The 22,857-nt window shown below is 51.3% G+C and overlaps 1 protein-coding gene across 1 annotated transcript in view; it reads left to right on the top strand.

The window, feature by feature from the left end:
* The window catches only part of SH3BP5 (SH3 domain binding protein 5), an 82,865-nt gene that overhangs the window by 48,866 nt on the left and 11,142 nt on the right, over nucleotides 1–22,857 (top strand). The window contains exon 4 of the mRNA XM_027549152.1: nucleotides 19,591–19,755. Coding sequence (XP_027404953.1) covers nucleotides 19,591–19,755 — 165 coding nt within the window. The remainder of the gene's footprint in view (nucleotides 1–19,590; nucleotides 19,756–22,857) is intronic.

Genomic DNA, 22,857 nt, shown 5'->3' with positions numbered 1-22,857 from the left:
TTGAGGCATCCTGCTGTTCCCTCTCCTCCTCACCTTCCTTCAGGGCCCCTTTGTGGGTGTCTTCCAGGCTTTTAGGTCAAGGGTAGAAAGCTTTGAGAAGGCTTCCCAACCATCCGTCCCTCGTTGCCCAGTGAGTTAAGGGAAGTCACTTTGTCTGGACTGGGTGTGTCCCCTGCCCCTTGGGAGTGGACCCAGGCAGCTGTGTGAGGGAGACACGGACTGCTGGAGGCAGTCCCGACCAGTGTCAGGAAGCTGCCCAGGTGATGAGCCCCTCTGTGCAGCCCAGCCTGGCAAAGAAGGGCCCATCCACACATACTCCCCTCAACAGCTTCTGAGTATTTCTTATCTCGGAAGCAGGAGGCATGTTCTTGAACCAGTTTCTTTTCATCGTGTAGATGCTGCAAACGTCTCTGGAGCCCATTTGGTCCTTGCTACAGAGCTGGAGGTGCAGCGGTTGGCCAGGACTCGTCCAGCTTTGGACGCTCAATGGAGAGAATGCCTTGGCCAGAGAGCTGGGTGTGCAGACGGACCTGTGCAGGCCGTTGGTCCAGCTGAGCGCCGCTGGCGGCTTCTGTGGTTTCTCATCAGGGTCTTGTGAGCCCCCTGCAGGAGAGGTGGAGCAGTACATGGCTTATGTTGCTTTTCCTCTCTGGGACCCTGCAGTCCTGGGACCTGTGTAGCTGATTTTCAATATCATGTTCCTTTCAGGTGTATAGCACAGAGGTTCAGTTATGCATATATGTGTGTGTGTATGTGTGTGTATGTATATATTCTTTTTGAGATTCTTTTCCCTTATTATTAGAAGGGATTGAATATAGTTCCCTGTGCTCTACAGTAGGTCCTTGTTTATTTGTTACATGTGTAGTCTTTATCTGTTAATCCCAAACTCTTAATCTATCCCTTCCTCCCCCTCCCCAGCTGTGGATCCCAGCCTGGCAGAGAAGGGGCCATCCACAGATACTCCTCTTAACAGCTTCTGAGTATTTCTTATCTCGGAGGCAGGAGACATTTCTTTTCATCGTATAGATGCTGGAAACGTCTTTGGAGCGCATTTGGTCCTTGGTACAGAGCTGGAGGTGTAACCATAAATTTACCAAAGGGTGTGACCCCCTTTGGTAACCATAAATTTGTCTTCTGTGTCTGTGTGTGTCTTTCTGCTTTGTAAATAAGTCCATTCGTATAATTTTTTAGATTCCACGTGTAAGTGATATTATGTCTTATTTCTCTCTCTGACTTACTTTGTTTAGCATCATAGTCTCTTGGTCCATACATATTGCTGTGGATGACATTATTTCATTCTTTTTTATGGTTGAGTAATATTCCATTCCTGTAGCCTACCAGGCTTCTCTGTCCATGAGATTTTCCAGGCAATAGTACTGGAGTGGATTGCCATTTCCTTCTCCAGGGGATCTTCCCAACCCAGGGATCAAACCCGGGTCTCCCGCACTGTAGACAGACGCTTTACCATCTGAGCCACCAGGCAAGTCTAATATTCCATTGCATATCTACAGTGCATTTTCTTTATCCGTTCATCGCTTGATGAACATTTAGGTTGCTGCAGTCTCCTTTCTAGCTGTGTGACCTTGGATCAATTCCTTAGCCTCTGTTTCTTTGGGTGTCAAATGGATATAACAATACTTAGCAACAGGGCTGTAGGCTGGATTCTGTAAGTGAATCCTGGTTCAGCAGAGGTTTGATAATCACTCTAGCCCTGGTTCCTTTTATCCTCCTGGCAACAGGAGTGAGGTGCAGGGCGGGGCAGGCTTGATTACTGCCCTGCTTGGAAGCACTTTGTGCTGATAATGTGCTTTGTCATTGTGCGTGGGTGTTTTCCTTCCCCCGCCTGTGCCGGGGACAGAGAGCTGAGGTTTGCAATCACAGCAGAGGAGATCAAGATTGGAGATGAGAAATTCTGCACAGCTGCAGTGGTTTGGCCACTCACAGGATGTCCAGGGCTAGTGTAGGACTCTCCACAGTTTTAATACATTGTATTTCAAGATTACACAGGGGCAGGGGTGGTTTGAGGGATCTGGAGCTCCTCAGTGTTGTATATCTCTTAATTGGCCCTTTACTTCCCCTCATTGGCAGTCCTACAGGTGTTTTATTTTTCTAATTTTTTTTTATTTAAATTTTGTCTTTCATGAGGACCACCCTTGACAAAATACATTTGGTTTCCCAAGTTTTTTATTAATAGTGAGCAGCATTTTCTGGAGTTTTATAATTACTTGGCAGGTTCAGTTCAGTTGCTGTCGTGTCTGACTCTTTGCGACCCCATGGACTGCAGCACGCCAGGCCTCCCTATCCATCACCAGTTCCCAGAGTTTACTCAAACTCATGTCCATTGAGTCGGTGATGCCATCCAACCATCTCATCCTCTGTCGTCCACTTCTCCTCCTGCCTTCAATCTTTCCCAGCATCAGAGTCTTTTCAAATGAGTTGGTTCTTTGCATCAGGTGGCCAAAGTATTGGAGTTTCAGCTTCAGCATCAGTCCTTCCAATGAATTTTCAGGACTGATCTCCTTTAGGATGGACTGGTTGGACCTCCTTGCAGTCCAAGGGACTGACTCTCAAGGATCTTCTCCAGCACCACAGTTCAAAAGCATCAATTCTTCAGTGCTCAGCTTTCTTTATAGTCCAACTCTCACATCCATACATGACCACAGGAAAAACCATAGTCTTGACTAGACGAACCTTTGTTGGCAAAGTAATGTCTCTGCTTTTGAATATGCTGTCTAGGTTGGTCATAACTTTTCTTCCAAGGAGTAAGCGTCTTTTAATTTCATGGCTGCAGTCACCATCTGTGATTTTGGAGCCCAGAAAAATAAAGTCTGACACTGTTTCCACTGTTTCCCCATCTATTTCCCATGAAGTGATGGGACTGGATGCCGTGATCTTCGTTTTCTGAATGTTGAGCTTTAAGCCAACTTTTTCACTCTCCACTTTCACTTTCATCAAGAGGCTTTTTAGTTCCTCTTCACTTTCTGCCATAAGGGTGGTGTCATCTGCATATCTGAGGTTATTGATATTTCTCCCAGCAGTCTTGATTCCAGCTTGTGTTTCTTCCAGTCCAGTGTTTCTCATGATGTACTCTGCATATAAGTTAAATAAACAGGGTGACAATATACAGCCTTGACGTACTCCTTTTCCTATTTGGAACCAGTCTGTTGTTCTGTGTCCGCTTCTAATTGTTGCTTCCTGACCTGCATACAAATTTCTCAAGAGGCAGGTCAGGTGGTCTGGTATTCCCATCTCTTTCAGAATTTTCCACAGTTTATTGTGATCCACACAGTCAAAGGCTTTGGCATAGTCAATAAAGCAGAAATAGATGTTTTTCTGGAACTCTCTTGCTTTTTCCATGATCCAGTGGATGTTGGCAATTTGATCTCTGGTTCCTCTGCCTTTTCTAAATCCACCTTGAATGTCTGGAAGTTCATAGTTCACATTACTGTTGAAGCCTGTCTTGGAGAATTTTGAGCATTACTTTGCTAGTGTGTGAGATGAGTGCAGTTGTGCGGTAGTTTGAGCATTCTTTGGCATTGCCTTTCTTTGGGACTGGAATGAAAACTGACATTTTCCAGTCCTGTGGCCACTGCTGAGTTTTCCAAATTTGCTGGCATATTGAGTGCAGCACTTTCACAGCATCATCTTTCAGGATTTGAAAGAGCTCCACTGGAATTCCATCACCTCCACTAGCTTTGTTCGTAGTGATGCTTTCTAAGGCCCACTTGACTTCACATTCCAGGATGTCTGGCTCTAGGTCAGTGATCACACCATCGTGATCATCTGGGTCGTGAAGATCTTTTTTGTACACTTCTTCTGTGTATTCTTGCCATCTCTTCTTAATATCTTCTGCTTCTGTTAGGTCCATACCATTTCTGTCCTTTATTGAGCTCATCTTTGCATGAAATGTTCCCTTGGTATCTCTGATTTTCTAAAAGAGATCCCTAGTCTTTCCCATTCTGTTGTTTTCCTCTATTTCTTTGCATTGATCGCTGAAGAAGGCTTTCTTATCTCTTCGTGCTATTCTTTGGAACTCTGCATTCAGATGCTTATATTTTTCCTTTTCTCCTTTGCTTTTCACTTCTCTTCTTTTCACAGCTATTTGTAAGGCCTCCCCAGACAGCCATTTTGCTTCTTTGCATTTCTTTTCCATGGGAATGGTCTTGATCCCTGTCTCCTGTACAATGTCACGAACTTTAGTCCATAGTTCATCAGGCACTCTATCTATCAGATCTAGGCCCTTAAATCTATTTCTCACTTCCACTGTATAATCATAAGGGATTTGATTTAGGTCATACCTGAATGGTCTAGTGGTTTTCCCTGCTTTCTTCAATTTCAGTCTGAATTTGGCAATAAGGAGTTCATGGTCTGAGCCACAGTCAGCTCTGGTCTTGTTTTTGCTGACTGTATAGAGCTTCTCCATCTTTGGCTGCAAAGAATATAATCAATCTGATTTCGGTGTTTACCATCTGGTGATGTCCATGTGTGGAGTCTTCTCTTGTGTTGTTGGAAGAGGGTGTTTGTTATGACCAGTGCATTTTCTTGGCAAAACTCTATCAGTCTTTGCCCTGCTTCATTCTGTATTCCAAGGCCAAATTTGCCTGTTACTCCAGGTGTTTCTTGACTTCCTACTTTTGCATTCCAGTCCCCTATAATGAAAAGGACATCTTTTTTTTTTTTTTTCCAGTAGTCATACATGACTACTGGAAAAAAAATTACTTGGCAGGTAAATAGCAAAAATTGTAACTGATGGACCAAAGCCTTCAAAAAATACTTTACCCCTTTCTATTATGGAATGCTTGAAGTGTACACAAAAGTAGTTATCAGTGACCCCAGGTACCTCTCACCAGCATCAGCAATGGTTAATATCTTGAAATCACTGTGTTCCTTAGACTCCCCAGTTTTTATTTTAAAGCTCTTCACAGATACTGTATCACTTTACCCATAAATACTTAAGTGTTTATCTCTAACAGATAAGAAACCTTAAAAGTATCACATTTTTACGTCTAACAAAATGGATAAAAGTTCTTTGTGTACCATCTCATACCCAGTTATTTTTCAGATTTCCCTGGCTGTTTGAACAATGTCTTTTCTCATGATTGGTTTAAAACATTTGACTGGAAATGGCGGTTATATTTTTCACTTGATAAATGGTGTGGGCCCCCCTTTTCCCCTCATGTGATGCTGTTACTCAACCCAGTGACATACTCTGAGTGTAAGGAGAGAACTGTGTGGTCGATAAATAACGAAGCAACGGCTGTTAATAAGTGCGTCAATAAGCAATTTTATAAGCTTTTTATTATGGAAAATTTGCCAGTGTAGACAGTAGAGATGATAGCAAAAGCACAATAGCTCAGTGGTAAGCTCACCCGCTGATGGGCCATTTGTCCATGGTTAAGCCAGAAAACTGCATTCTGGACCCTGGCCTCAAAAATTCCTGCTGTAATTACGTGTCTTCAGTTCTTGGAACCAGGCTCCCTGGGAGTTAGCAGTGGCTTTCGTGTTCCAGTCTGAGAAGTCCAGTGACCTGTTCGAGATCGAAGGCCTGAGTCCGTGGTCACTGTTGACACCTGCTGCTCCCCACTCTTTGGGTGCAGGACGCTGCCTCACTGACCACTGTGCAGGCGGTCAGCGCCACTTCTGTGCAGGGCAGGAAGGTTTCTTTTGTTGGCGCCCTGGTCTATGAAGAGCTGGGGTCCCTTGGCTTGGAGAGCCGCAAGGGGCCCTGTTTGTGCATGTGGTCCCGGTGGGACCACCTTCGGGAGAGCGGGCCCTGGAAAGGTTGGCATCTCTGCTCACAGGTGGAGGAGGACTGTGTGCCCCCAGAGGGCCGGCTGGCCCCCACCAGGGAGGAAGGAGAGGGTAGGGGGTGCGGGCAGGGGTGGCGCTTTGCCAGGGCCTCTGCAGTGGCAGGGATGTGACTGGCTGTGGCTGAGCTGAGGGAGTGTGGATCCCACCCTGGCACCCCGTGCTTTATCCAGGATCCTCCCAGCTCCCATGTACTCTCCTCCCCCTGGGAAGCCAGCAGCGTATTCATGAGCTCGAAGGGCTGTCATTGCAGAGCGGGGGGCCACACTCACCAGCAACCCCCCAACATCCTCAGTGTGACCAGGCCCCCTGTCGTGTCTGGGTCTGTGCTGCGTTTCCCCTGGAAGCTTCCCTGACCTTGAGGCTTGGAGGTGCTGTGCTTCTTGTGTTCTGGGGCTGACGGGTGTTATGGGGGAGGCAGAGATGGAAATCAGTGGGAGGACGGTACAGCCCTGCCGAGCCTGGGAACCCCTCCACAGCAGAGAGGCTCCCTGAGTTAGCACAGGTTTGCAGGAGTTAGAGGCGGCACGTGACTTGTGCCTTTGAGCAGGCCAGTTCACGTTTTCAGTTCAGTTCAGTTGCATCTGACTCTGCGACCCCATGGACCGCAGCACGCCAGGCCTCCCTGTCCATCACCAGCTCCTGGAGTTCACTCAAACTCATGTCCATTGAGTCAGTGATGCCATCCAACCATCTCATCCTCTGTCGTCCCCTTCTCCTCCTGACCTCAATCTTTCCCAGCATCAGGGTCTTTTCCAGTGAGTCAGCTCTTTGCATCAGGTGGCCACAATATTGGAGTTTCAGCTTCAACATCAGTCCTTCCAGTGAACACCCAGGACTGGTCTCCTTTAGGATGGACTGGTTGGATCTCCTTGCAGTCCAGGGCACTCTCGAGAGTCTTCTCCAGCACCACAGTTCTGAAGCATCAGTTCTTCGGCACTCTTAGGTGCTGGATTTCTCTTCTGTAAAACGAAAATGCTTGGTCTCCGTTGTTTCTGTCTTGTTGAACCCAAAGACTTGCTGGTTTGAGCGCCCTGGGCCGGGGGTCTAGGTGTGACGCTGTGCTGGTGGGCCACGGGGCCTTGGCCTCAGGCACTGTCTCCTACCCTGGGCCTGCCCTGGGTCGACTCTTGCCAGCTTGGAGCCTGACCAGCTTGGAGCGTGGGAGGCAGAGGAAGCCCTGGGTAGGGGGTATGTGGGGGGGCACCCTCCTGACGGGGGTGGGGGGTATGTGGGGGGCACCCTCCTGACGGGGGTGGGGGTGGGAGAGGCTCTGTGTCTGTTGGTCCCTGTAGCAGCAGCGAGGCTTTGCTCTGGGGGCCCGTGTGGCTGGCAGGCTGTGTGAATCTGCCGTGATCACACGGAGGAGTGGGGTGTGAAGGTCGCAGATGCTGCAGCTGACTTGCTTGACCTGCTGACTTGGCCTAAGAGCCCCGCGCCCCCTCCTGCTGGCACCTCTTGGCTGGACTGGGGACCTCCTGTAGGGAGGCAGGTGGTGCCCACCGGTGGCCCAGGGCAAGTGGCCCCTGAGTGGGGCAGGTGTGGATGTGTGTGCTGGTCCCAGGGGTCAGGAGCAGACCCACACGTGGCCCAAGAAAGAAGGCGCTGGGCTCCGTCCTTGGTGAACTTCCCCGAAGCTCCCCGCTGAAACGGAGTCAGACCCAGCCCTGGTCAGTCCGGGGCCGTGGATGACCAGGGGAGGTGGGCATTATCCTGCCAGAAACTGGGTCATAGCACCCTACTGGGTGGCTGGGGCTTCCCCACACCCAGGGTCTCAACACGGTGTATCCCAGGGTTCCCTTATTACAGGTTTTTAACTGTGTGATTGTTTATAATACAAAGCAAGGATGAAAATGCTGCTTTAAATATTTTTCTATAGCTGGTTTACAGTGTGTGTTAATTTCTCTGTGTGTGTGCGCGCTCAGTCATGACTGACTCTTTGTGACCCCACGGACTGCAGCCTGCCAGGTTCCTCTGTCCATGGAATTTTCCAGACAAGAATTCTGGAGTGGGTGGCCATTTCCTTCTCCATGGGATCTTCCTGACCCAAGGATCGAACCTGCATCTCTTGGGTCTCCTGTGTTGGCAGCTGGATTCTCTACCACTGTGCCACCTGGGAAGCCCCTTGTTAACTTCTGCTGTGCAGCGAAATGATGTATCCATCCTTTCTCGTATTCTTTTCTATTATGGTTTATTACAGGGTCTGGAATATAGTTCCCTGTGCTATACGTTAGCACCTGGTTCACTTGTGCTGTTGATACATGTAATATTAATAGTTTGCATCCGCTAATCCCAGATTTGCACTCCACTCCCCCCCCACCCCTTCCCCTTCAGTCTTCCAGTCTTTCTGTTTTGTAAGTAGGTTCATTTGTATCATATTTTAGATTCCACAGATAAGTGTATCACGGGTCCATCCACGTCGCTGCAAGTGGCATTATTTCATTCTTTCTAATGGCCGAGTAATACTCCATTGTGCGTATGTACCGCATCTTCTTTATCTTTATCTGTCCACGGACACTTAGGTTGCTTCCTGAACAGCGATTAGGCTGTGTATGGTGCTGAGTGACCATAGGGGAGCCTGTATCTTTGGGACTTAGAGTTTTCTCTGGATAGATGCCCGGGCTTCCCTGATGGCTCAGCCGGTAAAGAATCTGCCTGCAATGCGGGAGGTCTGGGTTTGATCCCTGGGTTGGGAAGATCCCCTGGAGAAGGGAAGGGCTACCCACTCTGGCCTGGAGAATTCCATGAACTGTATGGTCCATGGGGTCACAAAGAGTCAGACATGACTGAGCAACTTTCATTTCTGGATATATTCCCAGGAATGGAATTGCTGGATCCTATGGCAGCTCTATTTTTAAGGTTTTTTTAAGGGACCTCCAATTGGAGGAGGAAATGACAACCTATTCCAGTATACCTGACTGAAAATTCCCATGTCCATAGGGTCACAAAGAGTCGGACATGACTGAGTGACTGAGCATGCACACTCTTCTCCTAGTGGCTGCCCCAATCTACATGCTCCCAACAGTGTATGAGGGCTCCCCTTCCTCCACACCCTCTCCAGCACGTATGTGGACGTTTTAACGACGGCCATTCTGACCCCTGTGAGGTGCTGCTTCCTTGCAGGTTTGATCTGCATTTCTCTAATAATTAGTGGTGATGAGCGCAAAGATGCTGTTTTGATGAACACAGGCCAGAGCTGGTGCATGGTAGCTGAGACCTTCCACCAGCCTTCATTCCTGGTGGGCCCGTGTCTAGGTCAGCCTGGGCAGTGGAACTTCCTGTGATGCTGGAAATGTTATGAGTCTGCGCTGACCACTGTGGGACACTAGCCACGTGTAACTCATGAGCACTCCTCAGTCTGGGTCTCCTAGTGTGGCTGACACAACCGGGAAAACTGAATATTTATTTCATTGTAATTAAATGTAAGTAGCCACCTGTGACCGGTGGCTCCTGACACTGCAGTTCTAGAGAAGAGTAAGTAGGTAATTGCCAATGAGAATAGTTTTACTTACTTTTTATTATAGGAAATTTCACATATATATTGAGTAGTGGGACCACCGGAGAAGGCAATGGCACCCCACTCCAGTACTCTTGCCTGGAGAATCACATGGATGGAGGAGCCTGGTGGGCTGCAGTCCATGGGGTTGCTGAGGGTCGGACAAAACTGAGCGACTTCACTTTCACATTTCACTATCATGTATTGGAGAAGGAAATGGCAGCCCACTCCAGTGTTCTTGCCTGGAGAATCCCAGGGACGGGGGAGCCTGGTGGGCTGCTGTCTGTGGGGTCACACAGAGTCGGACATGACTGAAGTGACTTAGCAGCAGCAGTGGGACCACATATATCGTTCCTCCAGCTTCTGTAAAAACTAATCCATTGGCCAATCTTATTTCACCTTTACCTCCCCGCCACCCACCCCTTAGCTCTCACTTCTGTGTTACCTTGAAGCAGATAATAGCTTTTGAATTTTTGTTTTTAAACAGCTCATCTTTAACCTCAGGATAGAATAAAACTGTTGAGGTCCTTTAATGGACCGGAACCTGGTGGTCTGGAGTCGACGATAAGAAAGTAAAGGAGAGAAAGGCTGATATTCCTTGGTTTACACAGAAAGCCAATAAAGCCCCTGGCACGAGGCTTGCTCTGTTCACAGAGGCCTCAGGTGCCCTCTCAATGGGGTGAAGGCACAGAGTGCCTTCTCGAGAGGGTCTTAGAAGCCTGGGCAGGAAAGTGAACTCAGAGGGCCTCTGTGCTCCAGGGGATCAGCCTGAAAAAGAGAGGGAGAGAGAGAGAGAAAGCAAGACACGGGGACCAGAGCTCTGATGGAGCAAAGGTGTTTTATTTAGCATTATGTAGGTATTTATACTGTCTTACAAGATAGCTGTTTTCAGCAGAGATAAAATCAAAACTTACAAGTTATCAAGAAAACATGAGGTCATCCACAAGAAAGAGAGAGTTGTAAATAACCATGTTTACCATGTGGTTCATAAAAAGGAAGAGGGTACTTACCACTGTATAGAAAACTAACAAAGGAAATGCCTGGATTCCTCAGTCGTGGGAGAGGCTTGCCTCTCCTCTCAATTCCTGAATATTCAGGAATTAATAAGGAACAGAGAATTCCTGACAGATCCAAAACAGCACACAGGAAGCCTCCTGTTAAATGGTTCCTGACATAAAACTATTTGACCTTGATTTTTTTCCTCATCCCTTGTGGCTTCTTTGCCATTTATTGACGAGCTTTGCAGCCTTCCACTTAACCAGCTGCAGGCCCTGAATGATGTCTCTTAAGACTGCTCAAGGCTTTCTCATATTTCTGTAATGAGAAATACACACCACAGATCTTTAATTTGTAATAATATTGTTTAATATGTTTTATATTATACAGTTTAATGTTAACTGATTATGGCTCAAACTGTACATGCTAACATTTGGGACTGATTAAAAATTGATGTCCCATATGTTCAACCAGTTCTTAGATCTGTAAAAAAAATTGGTCCAGGAAAATTGTTTGACAGAAATAACGGAGAACTCCATGGCATAGGCTGTAATGAGTAAAGTTTGTCGATGAAACTGCTTGATGGTTCAGGTTGATGTGTAACTGAAAAGAACTGATCTAAGTGAAAATGATTTTGACTAAATACACGTGAAAAAAGTTAGGAACACTGGATATGAAAATGTCAAGCAACTGAAAGGGCTGCATGGCATTCTCTCTAGAAGATGCTTCTGATGACAGTGTTTGTGTCCAGAGCATCCTCAGGGTCAAAGCGGCCGCTGCCTGTTTCTGTCCACTCTTCTGTTAACCTCAGATATGTCTGGAAGGGCGTGGAAGGGGGAAGTTTCTGGAACCGAACGTCTCAGGCTCTGGCGACTGCCCATCCCTAGGATGACTCAGAACGGACTGGGGCTTGAGTGAAACGAAGAGCAGCCGCCCTGCCTCCTGCCCACTTTGATCTTCCCCCTGGATGTCCCTCCCTCTCTGAGGGCCTCTCCTCTTCCTCGGGTGGCTTAGAGAAGCCTCTGGGGTTTTCTCCACGAGCCTCTAGCTGGGGGCTGAATTCTCCCAGCAGCACGTGCAACAGTCCCCGTGAGGAGGCAAGGCCAAGGACGTTCCTGGTGCCCCAGTGGCTTAGGACTCTGCCGTGCTCCCAGTGTGGTGCTCCAGTGGCTTAGGACTCTGCCATGCTCCCAGTGCAGGGGCCTGGGTTCAGTCCCTGGTCCGGGAACTTGACCCCGTTTGCCACCACTAAAGCCAGGTGCAGCCAAATGAATAATTTTTTTTTTTTTTTTTAAAGAGGCAAGGACAAAATTGTATCTTAAAAAATCAAAAAAAAGCAAAGACAGGGGCTTCCCCCAACCAGGTGCCTGGTGCAGTGGGCACCTGGCCCTTGTCCTGAGCCCCGTGGAGCGGGAGCCGTCCCACCTGGAGCTCTCGGGCTGCAGAAGCCAGGCCTCCCTGCAGTGTCTCCCGGGGGCCCCACGGCCAGCAAAGGGCCAGTGCTGCCCGCCCGGGTCAGGGACGTTCCAGGCCTCTCTGGGAGGCCGTGGGAACCCTGTATCCATTTCACGCCAGAGTGTTCAGAAGCCTTTTGTGGATCCGTGACTGTTGCCTTCGCCTGCTGGGAGGTGTATGCAGATGGAGCCCACTCGTTCCTTCAGTAAACCTGGAGCATCCCTTTGGGTTTCAAGTGCTACCGGCTCTCAGAAGGGGATAGGGAAAGCCATCTGGAGGCCTTTGAGGGGAGTGGGTGTGAAATGGTGATGGCCCGCTGTTCCCCTGGGAGTGAGGTCCGAGGGGAGGGAGCAGTGTTGGGGTGCAGGAGAGGTCCCGCTCAAGAGCGTGTAGCCTCAGCCTCTGTAGACCCCACCTTCGGCTCCCCTGGTTCCTGACTGGGAAGGAGCTGAGCTCTTACACGGGGGTCCTGCACCTCCACACCCCCACTTTGTGGAAGGGAAGTGCGCTGTCTTTGGGGGCTAGCGTCTTTTCTGCCTGTGACCCCCCTACCTGTCCCCGTCTATTCAGCAGTCCAGTGTGGCACCGGGATTAGGAGAAGCAGCAAGAGGGGCCTCGCTGGAGCAGTGCTTGCTCAGCAGTGTGTAGCCCAGCAGGTGGCTTTTTTTTTTTTTTAGAAGTTTTGCACGAAGGCCCTGGGTCAGGGCTTGAGTCTCGACCCACCCTTGCTCTCTGTGGGGCCCCGGGCAGTTTCTTTAACCTTTCTGAGCTGGTCTCCTTCACAAGGTAGGATGCTACTTGGACTCGCTCCCAGGGTAATTCTGAGACCCTAGTGCGGCCTGTCCCAGAACATCTCACTGTATACCGTCTGACTCAGAGTGGACGCTCCAACAGTAGCTGCTGTGATCTTCCTCACAGTTATCTGAACCCACACTGAGCGTTTGTTGGCAGTCAGGTACTGGGCCAGTCTCGTCTTGCGGGCGCTCTCTGTGATCTGGAGCCGCCCCCAGTGGGAGCACGGGTGTTGGGCGGCCAAGTGATCCGACCCCTAGTCATCTTCTAGTTTCTGCAGCTGACTGGCTGGTGGGCATCCCGGGTGGGGGCTCCCGTGCGGTCCTTGGTCCTAGCGGCCTCTCTGACTGTGTGTGATTCATGGATAGACTGTCCGCTTGCCCACGATTGTGCCGTTGGTAACACTGCCCAGGGAGCAGACACCTCATGGTAGAACGGAAACAGCCCCGCCCAGGGTCGGGGGGCTCTGGTCTCCTGGCCGGCTCCCAAGGAGACATTTAACACGTGGTCGTGCTTCCTTGGGCCCTGTTTTTTTTTTTTTTTTAAATGAAGGGTCAAGCGGATGGCCTGTGCACCAGCTTCGCCTCTGTTGCACCCAGCACGAACATCTGGTGCCCAGCTGTTGGCTGGTGTGGGGCGGAGTCCAGGCAGCGACTGTGGCCTCAGCAGGGGCTCCTCCGGCCTTGTTTCCAAGACTGCAGGAATCCACAGTTTCCAAGCTGGTGGGGCCAGTGTCTAATGAAGGCCCCCTTCAGTTCAATTCAGTTCAGTCGCTCAATTGTGTCCGACTCTTTGCGACCCCATGGACTGCAGCACACCAGGCCTCCCTGTCCATCACCAATTCCTGGAGTTTACCCAAATTCATGTCCATTTATTTGGTGATGCCATCCAACCATCTCATCCTCTGTTGTCCCCTTCTCCTCCTGCCCTCAATCTTTCCCAGCATCAGGGTCTTTTCAAATGAGTCAGTTCTTCCCATTAGGTGGCCAAAGTGTTGGAGTTTCACTTCAGCATCAGTCCTTCCAAAGAATATTCAGGACTGATTTCCTTTAGGATAGACTGGTTGGATCTCCTTGCAGTCCAAGGGACTCTCAAGAGTCTTCTCCAACACCACAGTTCAAAAGCACCAATTCTTTGGCACTCAGCTTTCTTAATAGTCCAACTCTCACATCCATACATGACTACTGGAAAAACCATAGCCTTGACTAGACGGATCTTTGTTGGCAAAGTAATGTCTCTGCTTTTTAATATGCTGTCTAGGTTGGTCATTTTTTCCTCTATTTCTTTACACTGATCACTGAGGAAAACTTTCTTATCTCTTCTTGCTATTCTTTGGAACTCTGCATTCAGATGCTTATATCTTTCCTTTTCTCCTTTGCTTTTCCCTTCTCTTCTTTTCATAGCTATTTGTAAGGCCTCCCCAGACAGCCATTTTGCTTTTTTGCATTTCTTTTCCATGGGGATGGTCTTGATCTCTGTCTCCTGTACAATGTCACGAACTTTAGTCCATAGTTCCTCAGGCACTCTATCTATCAGATCTAGGCCCTTAAATCTATTTCTCACTTCTACTGTGTAATCATAAGGGATTTGACTTAGGTCATACCTGAATGGTCTAGTGGTTTTCCCTACTTTCTTCAATTTAAGTCTGAATTTGGCAATAAGGAGCTCATGATCAGAGCCACAGTCAGCTCACAGTCTTGTTTTTGCTGTCTGTATAGAGCTTCTCCATCTTTGGCTGCAAAGAATATAATCAGTCTGATTTCAGTGTTGACCATCTACAGAATGGGAAAGACTAGAGATCTCTTCAAGAAAATTAGAAATACCAAGGGAACATTTCATGCAAAGATGGGCTCGATAAAGGACAGAAATGGTATGGACCTAACAGAAGCAGAAGATATTAAGAAGAGGTGGCAAGAATACACAGAAGAACTGTAAAAAAAAAAAAGATCTTCACGACCAAGATAATCACAATGGTATGATCACTCACCTAGAGCCAGACATCCTGGAATGTGAAGTCAAGTGGGCCTTAGAAAGCATCACTATGAACAAAGCCAGTGGAGGTGATGGAATTCCAGTTGAGCTATTTCAAATCCTGAAAGATGATGCTGTGAAAGTGCTGCACTGAATATGCCAGCAAATTTGGAAAGAAGAGTTGACTCATTGGAAAAGACTCTGATGCTGGGAGGGATTGGGGGCAGGAGGAAAAGGGGACGACAGAGGATGAGATGGCTGGATGGTATCACTGACTTGATGGACATGAGTCTGAGTGAACTCCGGGAGTTGGTGATGGACAGGGAGGCCTGCGATTCATGGGGTCGCAAAGAGTTGGACATGACTGAGTGAACTGAACTGAACTGAACTGAACTAGGTTGGTCCTAGCTTTCCTTCCAGGGAGTAAGCGTCTTTTTATTTCATGGCTGGTCCCTTACCAGATCTGTTCACGGGCCGCCTTTTAATGCTCTCTGCATGGAGCGGTGTCTGTGAAAGCCGTTACGTGTTCACAGGTGGTGAAGACCTGTCGCCTTTTTCCTGTGTTGCCTCTTGACGGCTCCGCTGGTATCTCCTCCTCAGAGCTGCGTTGGGAGGGCCTCGCTCTGGTCCGGTTTGCTAACTGGCTCCGGCCCCTGTGTGGACGAAGAAGCCCTTATTCAGCTAATGTGTTAACATCAGGGCCGGAGTCCTTTGTTGGAGTTTGAAGGTAAAGCTCAGTTGGTTGTGCCAAAGATTTCTAGGTGTCTTTCATACGATGGTGAAAACCAGATAGGCTGCTTTTTTTTAACCTTTTACTTTTTTTTTTAATTAATTTTTTTGAAGAATAATTGCTTTACAGAATTTTGCTGTTTTCTGTCAAACCTCAACATGAATCAGCCACAGGTAGACATATATCCCCTCCCTTTTGAAACTCCCTCCCGTCTCCCTCCCCACCCACCCCTCTAGGTTGATACAGAGCCCCTGTTTGAGTTTCCCGAGATATACAGCAAATTCCCGTTGGCTATCTATTTTACATATGGTAATGTAAGTTTCCATGTTACCCGTTCCATACATCTCATCTATGTCTGTTTCTCCAAGGCTGCCCCGTAAATAAGTTCTTTAGTACCATTCTTCTAGATTCCGTATATATGTGTTAGAATACGGTATTTATCTTTCTCTTTCTGACTCACTTTTGGACTCTCAATTGGCTTCTGATTTTTGAGGTCACGTGTCCTATTAGGATGCAGGCAAGCAGTCTGAGTGCAGCCTCCTCAGTTTGATGTGGGCGTGAGCTCTCCGATGCCCTGCGTATTTCCACGGCTGAATCTGGTGCCTCACACCCTCTCCATCAAGGACCCTGCCCTAAGAAACCTTTGATTTCACTCTCTTAACAATGGTCGCATGTGCTTTACACCTGTCACTTGCCACTGTCTGCCTGGGAATTCGTAATGAATGCGTCTGTTTTCCCCGCTGAGCTGGAACTCATTATTTTGCTTTGGGCTCTGTCTCCCCTCGCCCCCGGAATTTAGAGTCCAGGCAGTGCCTCATCGACAGCTGATGGCCTGTGTCCTGCCGGGGTTGGGGGGCTGGTGCCTGCTCCCCTCCCCATGTATGTGCCTTCCTGGCTCTTCTTTGTGTATGTGGTTTTAGAAAATGTTTGCAAAATGCCTTACAAAGAGGTCATGCACTTTGGGATTCTTTAGGAAGCTCCCAAAGTTTGTTTCCCTGGGCTTAAAGTTGTAACATGGGCTATGTGCAGCTAGAAAGACGTTGAGAGAGATTAAACTGGTCTGTGCAGGCTGCTGTAGTCATGTCTATCAAGTTTGCAGGATAGCCCAGCTGTGTGGAGGGAAAGATACGTTATCATGTAGGTTTAGATTTGGCTGAATATCACCCTCATGTGGTGGCTCAGATGGTAAAGAATCCGTCTGCAACGAAGGAGACCAGAATTTGATCCCTGGGTTGGGAAGATCCCCTGGAGAAGGACATGGCAACCCACTCCAGTATTCTTGGCTGGAGGATCCCACGGAGAGAGCAGTCTGGTGGGCTACAGTCCATGGGGTCATAAAGAGCTGGACATTGCTGAGCGACTAACACTTTCACTTTGGTGGAATGTTAACAGAAAACCCTCAAATGACACTGGCTTAAACATGAAACTTTATGTTCTCTGTTGTGTGAAAAGTCAGGGCAGGGCCTAATTTTCTGTTTCTTCATCCTTAAGAGACTTGCCTCATGATCCAAAATGGCTGTTGAAGCACCGGTCATTGTATCCATGTCACAGATGGAAAGACAATCCTGGAAGTCTCACTCCATGTCCTTTTATATCTCATTAGCTAAAAGTAACAGGGGCACTAACCATAGTGACAGCTGGGAAGGAGGGTCTTAGCTGGGACATCGCCTCACCCGGAGACATGAGGGCTCTATTTCCAAGAAAGATGCAGAGAACAGACAGTGGGTACAGAACACAGGCCCCCCCCAAAAAAGAACACAGGCCCAGCTCATTTCAGTGAATGAATGAATAAGGGGATACATTTGGCTCCTGTGGATTAAATGTCGACCAAACCATCATAGTAGCAGGATCCACCAAATGATAAGGAAACCCCATTTCTGGTACCACAGGAGGGAAGGAACCTTGAGGAAGCTCCCCAGGGACTTGACAGAGCTCCTGTTCTTCTGCAGGGCCATTCAGGTGGGCTTCCTCTTTTCCTTCCTTGTAAGTCTGGTTCTCTTATTTGGAAGCTGCAGATAACACGGCAGTGGGTGATGATGGGCTGGACCCAGGTCACAGCAACCACATTTCAGAAGGTCCCCCTGAGAGCATCATCTTTTTTTTTTTTTTTTTCGGTTTGTTTGAAGAAAGAAAAGTTTCATAATTCAAGCAGGACAACCTGGGAGAAGAGAGTTTATCCTTAAATGTTGCTGAATTGAAATACTAAAGTGAAAGCGAAAGTCGCTCAGTCGTGTCCGACTCTCTGCGACCCCATGGACTATCCAGTTCATGGAATTCTCCAGGCCAGAATACTGGAGTGGGTAGCCTTTCTTTTCTCCTGGGGGTCTTCCCAACCCAGGGATTGAACCCAGGTCTCCCACACTGCAGGCGGATTCTTTACCAGCTTGAGCCACCAGGGAAGCCCAAGGGCACTGCGGGCCTGGAGCCCAGGCCCTGGAGCGGCAAGTCTGCTGCTGGCAGTGGACCGTGCTGTCTTCTTGGGGATCTGTCAGGTCCAGGGGGCGGCCCCCAGCCCCTAGAGGCACACCAGGAGGGCCTGGGGTCGCACGGCAGGAGTGGGTCACAGAAGGCAGGTCCCCTGGTTAAAGCCTTAGCCTGACATTCGCTCAAGGCCCCCGTTCTTTTTTTTTTTTTTTTAATTTTGGCCGTGCTGGGTCTTCCCTGTGGCATCCGGGCTCGGTATTTGCAGCACACGGGCTTAGCTCTCCTGTGGCATGTGGGATCTTAAGCTACCCCACCAAGGACAGAACCCGTGTTCCCTGCCTTGCAAGGTGGCTTCTCAGTCACTGAGCCCCCAGGGAAGATCCCCCAGGCTTCCGTCCTTGATTCCCCTTTAAAATCCTGATTAGGGTCTTTGTCACGCCTCCTGGAGACGATCTGTTCCCACTCTCTGCTTCCTCTAGGCCCCAACCAACCCAGAATTTTCAAATCATCCCGACTCCCAGCCTCAGTTCCGGATCGTCCCCCTTTAAGAAGCCGTCCTGGGTCCGCGCCCCCAGGCCGGGTGTGACCTGAAGCGTGCAGTGATGGCCCCGAGGGGTCGGCCACACATCTGTCCCTTACCCGGGGGCTGCTAGACTCCAGGTCTGAGTTTGCTCTTCTTGACCACCTTTGGGAAACGGCCCGTGGTTTCCAAAGACTTGCTCTCGGTCACAGGAAGCTGACTCGGGATGGGGGAGGCCTGGTTCTTTTCCTCCCCACTCCTGGGTCCCAGGGACCGCCCTGGGGTTGACGCCCAGCTTGTGCAACTGACCAAGGGGTCCTGTTAGCAGGGGTGGGCAGGTGGGAGGCTGCGGCAGGCCAGCACAGGGCGGCAGCTCGCCTGCACTCTGGCCGGGAGTCCAGGCTGAGCCTGCCCTGAGTGGGGACAAAGATTTGTTGCAAATTTCTGGTGCAAACCACATGCTCCCCTCCCAGGGGAATGTTTCTACTGTTGAAAAGCAATAGACTGTCAATCAACTAAGTAATGTTCAATTTTCTAGTCCCAGTAAAAAAAAATTTTTTTAAATAGCAGGTGGAATTAGTTTTAATATTTTAACCCAGTAGGTACAAAATACTGTCATTTCATCATGTAGACAGCACGGATATTAGTTAAGGAGATCGCTTTTCTCCGTCTGTGTTAAGACTTTAAAGGGTGGGATGTTCACACTCATTTTGGATTAACGACGTGTTACATTTTCAAAAGGCCCAGAACTTGGCCGCTGTTTCTATTGATTCGCCCGCTTGAGGGTCCTTGAGAGCAGGGAAGGCGCTGTGACCATCAGGGTCTTCCCTGCACCCGGTCGCCAGTGTGGGTGTGTGCGATGTGAGTGGGAGCCTGTTCTGCAGCGTCACCCCACGGGGCCAGGATTCCGAGCAGCCGGAGTCTGGTCACAGCTGCATGAGCTCGGGAGTCAGCCTGGGCCTCCTGGAGCCACGGTTCCCACCCAGAATGATGCTGCTGGACTGTTTTCTCCGGGGCTTTTCGGATTCTCCTGTGCTGTGAACCAAACCGCCCAAACCACGGGTCTGGGTGGGGGCGGGGCTGGGGACACTGCCCTCGGCCCCCTGGGCAAATGAGAGCATCTCTGTGAAGGCCCGTGGTCGGGCACACCTGCCGCACGTGGGCCACTCTGCTGCCTCTAACTCGGATCAGAGCTGGCCGGTGCATCTGGGTCCGTTGGGTCCCAGGCTGTGAAGACCTCCACGTGCCCCATCCGGCGTCTGCATGTGCCTGGCCTGTTGCCCGGGCTGCACAGGCAGAGAAGGACTGCACCTGTGCAGACCCTCGGGACGCCCACCTTCCGGGGAGGGGAGTTATAACCGGTCTGGTCCGCAGTCTCATGAGGTCTCTCCTGCGCAGGCACAGCTGGAGGCTCAGCGAGCCACGCAGGACTTCCAGAGGGCCACCGAGGTGCTCCGCGCCGCCAAGGAGACCATCTCCCTGGCCGAGCAGCGGCTGCTGGAGGACGACAAGAGGCAGTTCGACTCAGCCTGGCAGGAGATGCTGAACCACGCCACCCAGAGGGTACGAGTCTCCGCGGGGCGCACCTGTGCGCGCGCACGCATGTGGGCCTGCGTTGCACGTGCGTGTGGGCGGGCAGGGTGGGCGTGCGGCGGGGAGGGGGCTGGGCTTGCCCCCACCTCGGGTTCCTGCGTCCCTGGGGTTTCCCGGAGCAGAGCAAACAGGCATGTTGTTCGCCCACAAGTGGTCATCTCCTGGGGGTTTCCGCAGGCCTGGAACTAAGCCGTCGTCCCCGGTGGCAGCCCCCCAGTGTCAGCCTTAGTGCCCCGTCCTTGTCAGTTGAAGTCCCTCTGGTTCAGATCATCCTTGACAGTCCTGACCAGTGTGGGCTTCCCCAGGGGACCCCCGGTCCTTCTCCAGGGTCTCCTCCCTCTGAGTCCCCGGGGTCTGGCGGGGTTTGGAGCTCCGGGTGGACGATCTGGATGACCTGCCGGACTGGTCTTGGGGCATGTGTGCTCTCAGTGAGAGGCGGGCCGTGGTGGCTAAGGCCTGAACCCTGGGGATGCCCGGACTGGGTGTGGTCTGGGGAACCAGGGTGCCTGTGGGAAGCGGGCTCTGCAGGCTGTGGGCTTCACTGGCTGTGCCTGCTGGGTTTGAGGTCATCATGGGGCATCATTCAGCAGTTCCGGGACCTGATCTCTGACCACAGGGCTATCAGCAGTGATGGGTGTCGCTGGACTTGTCCGCTCTTCCTGACTCGCCCAGGCTCCAGAGGGTCCTGCGGGATGTTCAGTGTTTCTCCCCCTCCTCCGCTGGTTTGCTGAGGCCTTGGATGTGGGGTGGCGTAGGGGTGGGGCCGCCGGCCTGGTCTGGATCCCCGAGAGGCCACCTGCAGGGCTAGAACATAACTTTTTCCAGTGTCACCTGCCATGTGGGCTCAGGTCCTGCAGGACATGATGATTAAAGGTGGCCTTGAGCGTCCCTAAATAGAACGCCTGACTCACAGAGGGCTGGGACTTGGTGTCGAATCCACGTTGACTCCACCGCTGCTGCCCCCTAAAGCCCAGACCCCCGCCTGGGCTTGTGTGGCCTGGAGCCTCCTGTCTCCTGGTGGACACAGGCCTGGACAGCCAAATGCAGGCCGGGACAGCTTTCCTGGGTCCACTGGGGAACTCCCACAGGGGAGTTCGGGAATCTTGGAAATTTACAAGCAGCCTGACAGAGTATAAAGGATGGAGGAAAAAACCTCCTTCCAAGAACTTCATGGAAGGGCTGCCTTTTCTTCCCACCCTCCCTTCCACCCCAACCAAGATCCATATCAGCTAGATAGGAATCATCGCAGAGATCACTTAATGTGTCCTTTACAAAAATAACAGAATATATTTCTGCTTTTTCTCCTTCTACTTGTTAAGTCCCAGGGCCGTAGTAGATGGTGATGGCAAGTCCCCAAGAGGTGTCCCCAGGACCTCCACACTCCATGGCCGAGAATACCTTTCACACCTGTCTTTGTGAATGGCGCTCCTTGGGGTTGTGCAGTGTTCAACTGGGGAGCTGTCCAAGATGGCCCTAGGCCTCCTGACACCACGTGGGGCCCCTGAGGGCCCTGGGAGGGTCATTTGACGTGTCCCCTCACTGAGGCTGCCGACGATTTCTTGGTTGTGGGGGTGACCTCTGCAGATGAGCAGACTTCCTGGGTCACGGGCCAGGATTTCCACCCTGGGGGGCTCCTGGCCCTCTTCCCTCGCTTCCTCTCCGGTTTTATGGGGCTCGGAGGCTGCTCCTTGACCTGAGGAGGGAGAAGGAGGGCTGGAGAGTGGCATCAGCAAGAGACAAAGCACGCAGCAGAGCTCTCTGGGGCCGTGTCCCCAGGTCCCTGAGAACCCCAGCCTGGAGGGGCACGCTCTGTGGCCGTGGCGGGTGGGGCAGAAACGCCCTCGGGTGGCTCTGCTGTGAGCTGCCCTCCCAGGGCCCTGGCACACCTGGGCTTCTTGACTGCTGGTAGACAAAGCAAAAGGTCTAGAGTATGTCCCCGGTCTCAGCTGACTTCTGGGTCCTCCAGGAAGCCTGCTTCTTCAGGAGAAAGGACTTCTGCTGCTGAACAAAGTGCCACAGAAGCGTCCATAGAAGGATATGGAGCTCAGAAGGGTCCAGGCCATCTCGAGAAAGCGGCCCTGCTTTGGGTAGGGTGGCCCCCACCCCAGGCACGGTGGAAGGACCTGTGGTCTCTGCACCCCCTTCCCCAGGGTTCTCTGGGTGTCCCTTCTGTTCCTCCAAACTTCGAGTGACAGCCCCTGCTGTGGTCGCCGTGGGAGTCCCGGGTTCTGTATTGCTCAACCACGTGCAGGGCCCCAGGTGGGGACCAAGGAGCAGTCTTGTGCCCAGTGCTGGGGTCAGCTGAGCTCTGCAGTGCACTTGAGGGGCCTCCCTGGGGGTGTGCGGTCCTTGCTGCTCCCACTCGGGCCTTAGGCAGCTGATGCCGCCTGCTCCCCCAGCTCCACCTGGTTTGGCTGAGCAGTATCCCTGAGAGGGGGGTGATAGCTTTCCACCCTCCAGGAGGGAGCCGTCGGCCCTCCTGATGTCTGTGCAGAGAGGCCAGAGAGGAGGAGGAGCACGTGGCTTGTTGTGGAGTAGGGGGGCGGGGGGGGGGGGCGTGAACTGTGAGGAACCAGCAGCTGCTGGGAGGAGACGCCTGGGGTGTGCCCTGCACCCTGGGAGGCACGTGAGCCGTCAGGCCCGCTTTCGTGTGCTGGTGGGCGGGTACCACCTGTCCCCCAAGGCCCTGAGATGCCACCTCCTTGGGCCCACGCGCCCAGGCCCACAGAAGAATCAGAAGGCGGCCTGAACAGGCCGAGGGGCTGAGGGGACCACGATGCTGCCTTCCTGGGAGCGGGGGGCCCTGCTCTTTGCTCTGGGATGCTCAGCTTGAGGGTGTGTGGCTGGGAGAGGGTTGGGCGAGGTGGACAGTGAGGCAAGGAGCCCGATTCGGGTTGTCCTGCCGGCAGGGCCCCCAGCCCGGCTGACACAGCCATTCGGAGCGTGCTGGTGTCCCGGCTGGCAGTGTCTGTGTGAGCAGTGTCTGTGTCTCTGTGGGCAGGGGGCCTGGGCTGCCCTGTCCTCCCAGGAGGGGGCCTGCTTGGCGCCCATTCTCCATGTCCTGCTGGAGGC

The sequence above is a fragment of the Bos indicus x Bos taurus genome, chromosome 1 (genome assembly GCF_003369695.1).
Source record: "Bos indicus x Bos taurus breed Angus x Brahman F1 hybrid chromosome 1, Bos_hybrid_MaternalHap_v2.0, whole genome shotgun sequence".
NCBI lineage: Eukaryota > Metazoa > Chordata > Mammalia > Artiodactyla > Bovidae > Bos > Bos indicus x Bos taurus.
The sequence above is the reverse complement of the archived record's forward strand: the minus strand, read 5'-3'. Positions and strand labels throughout refer to the sequence as shown.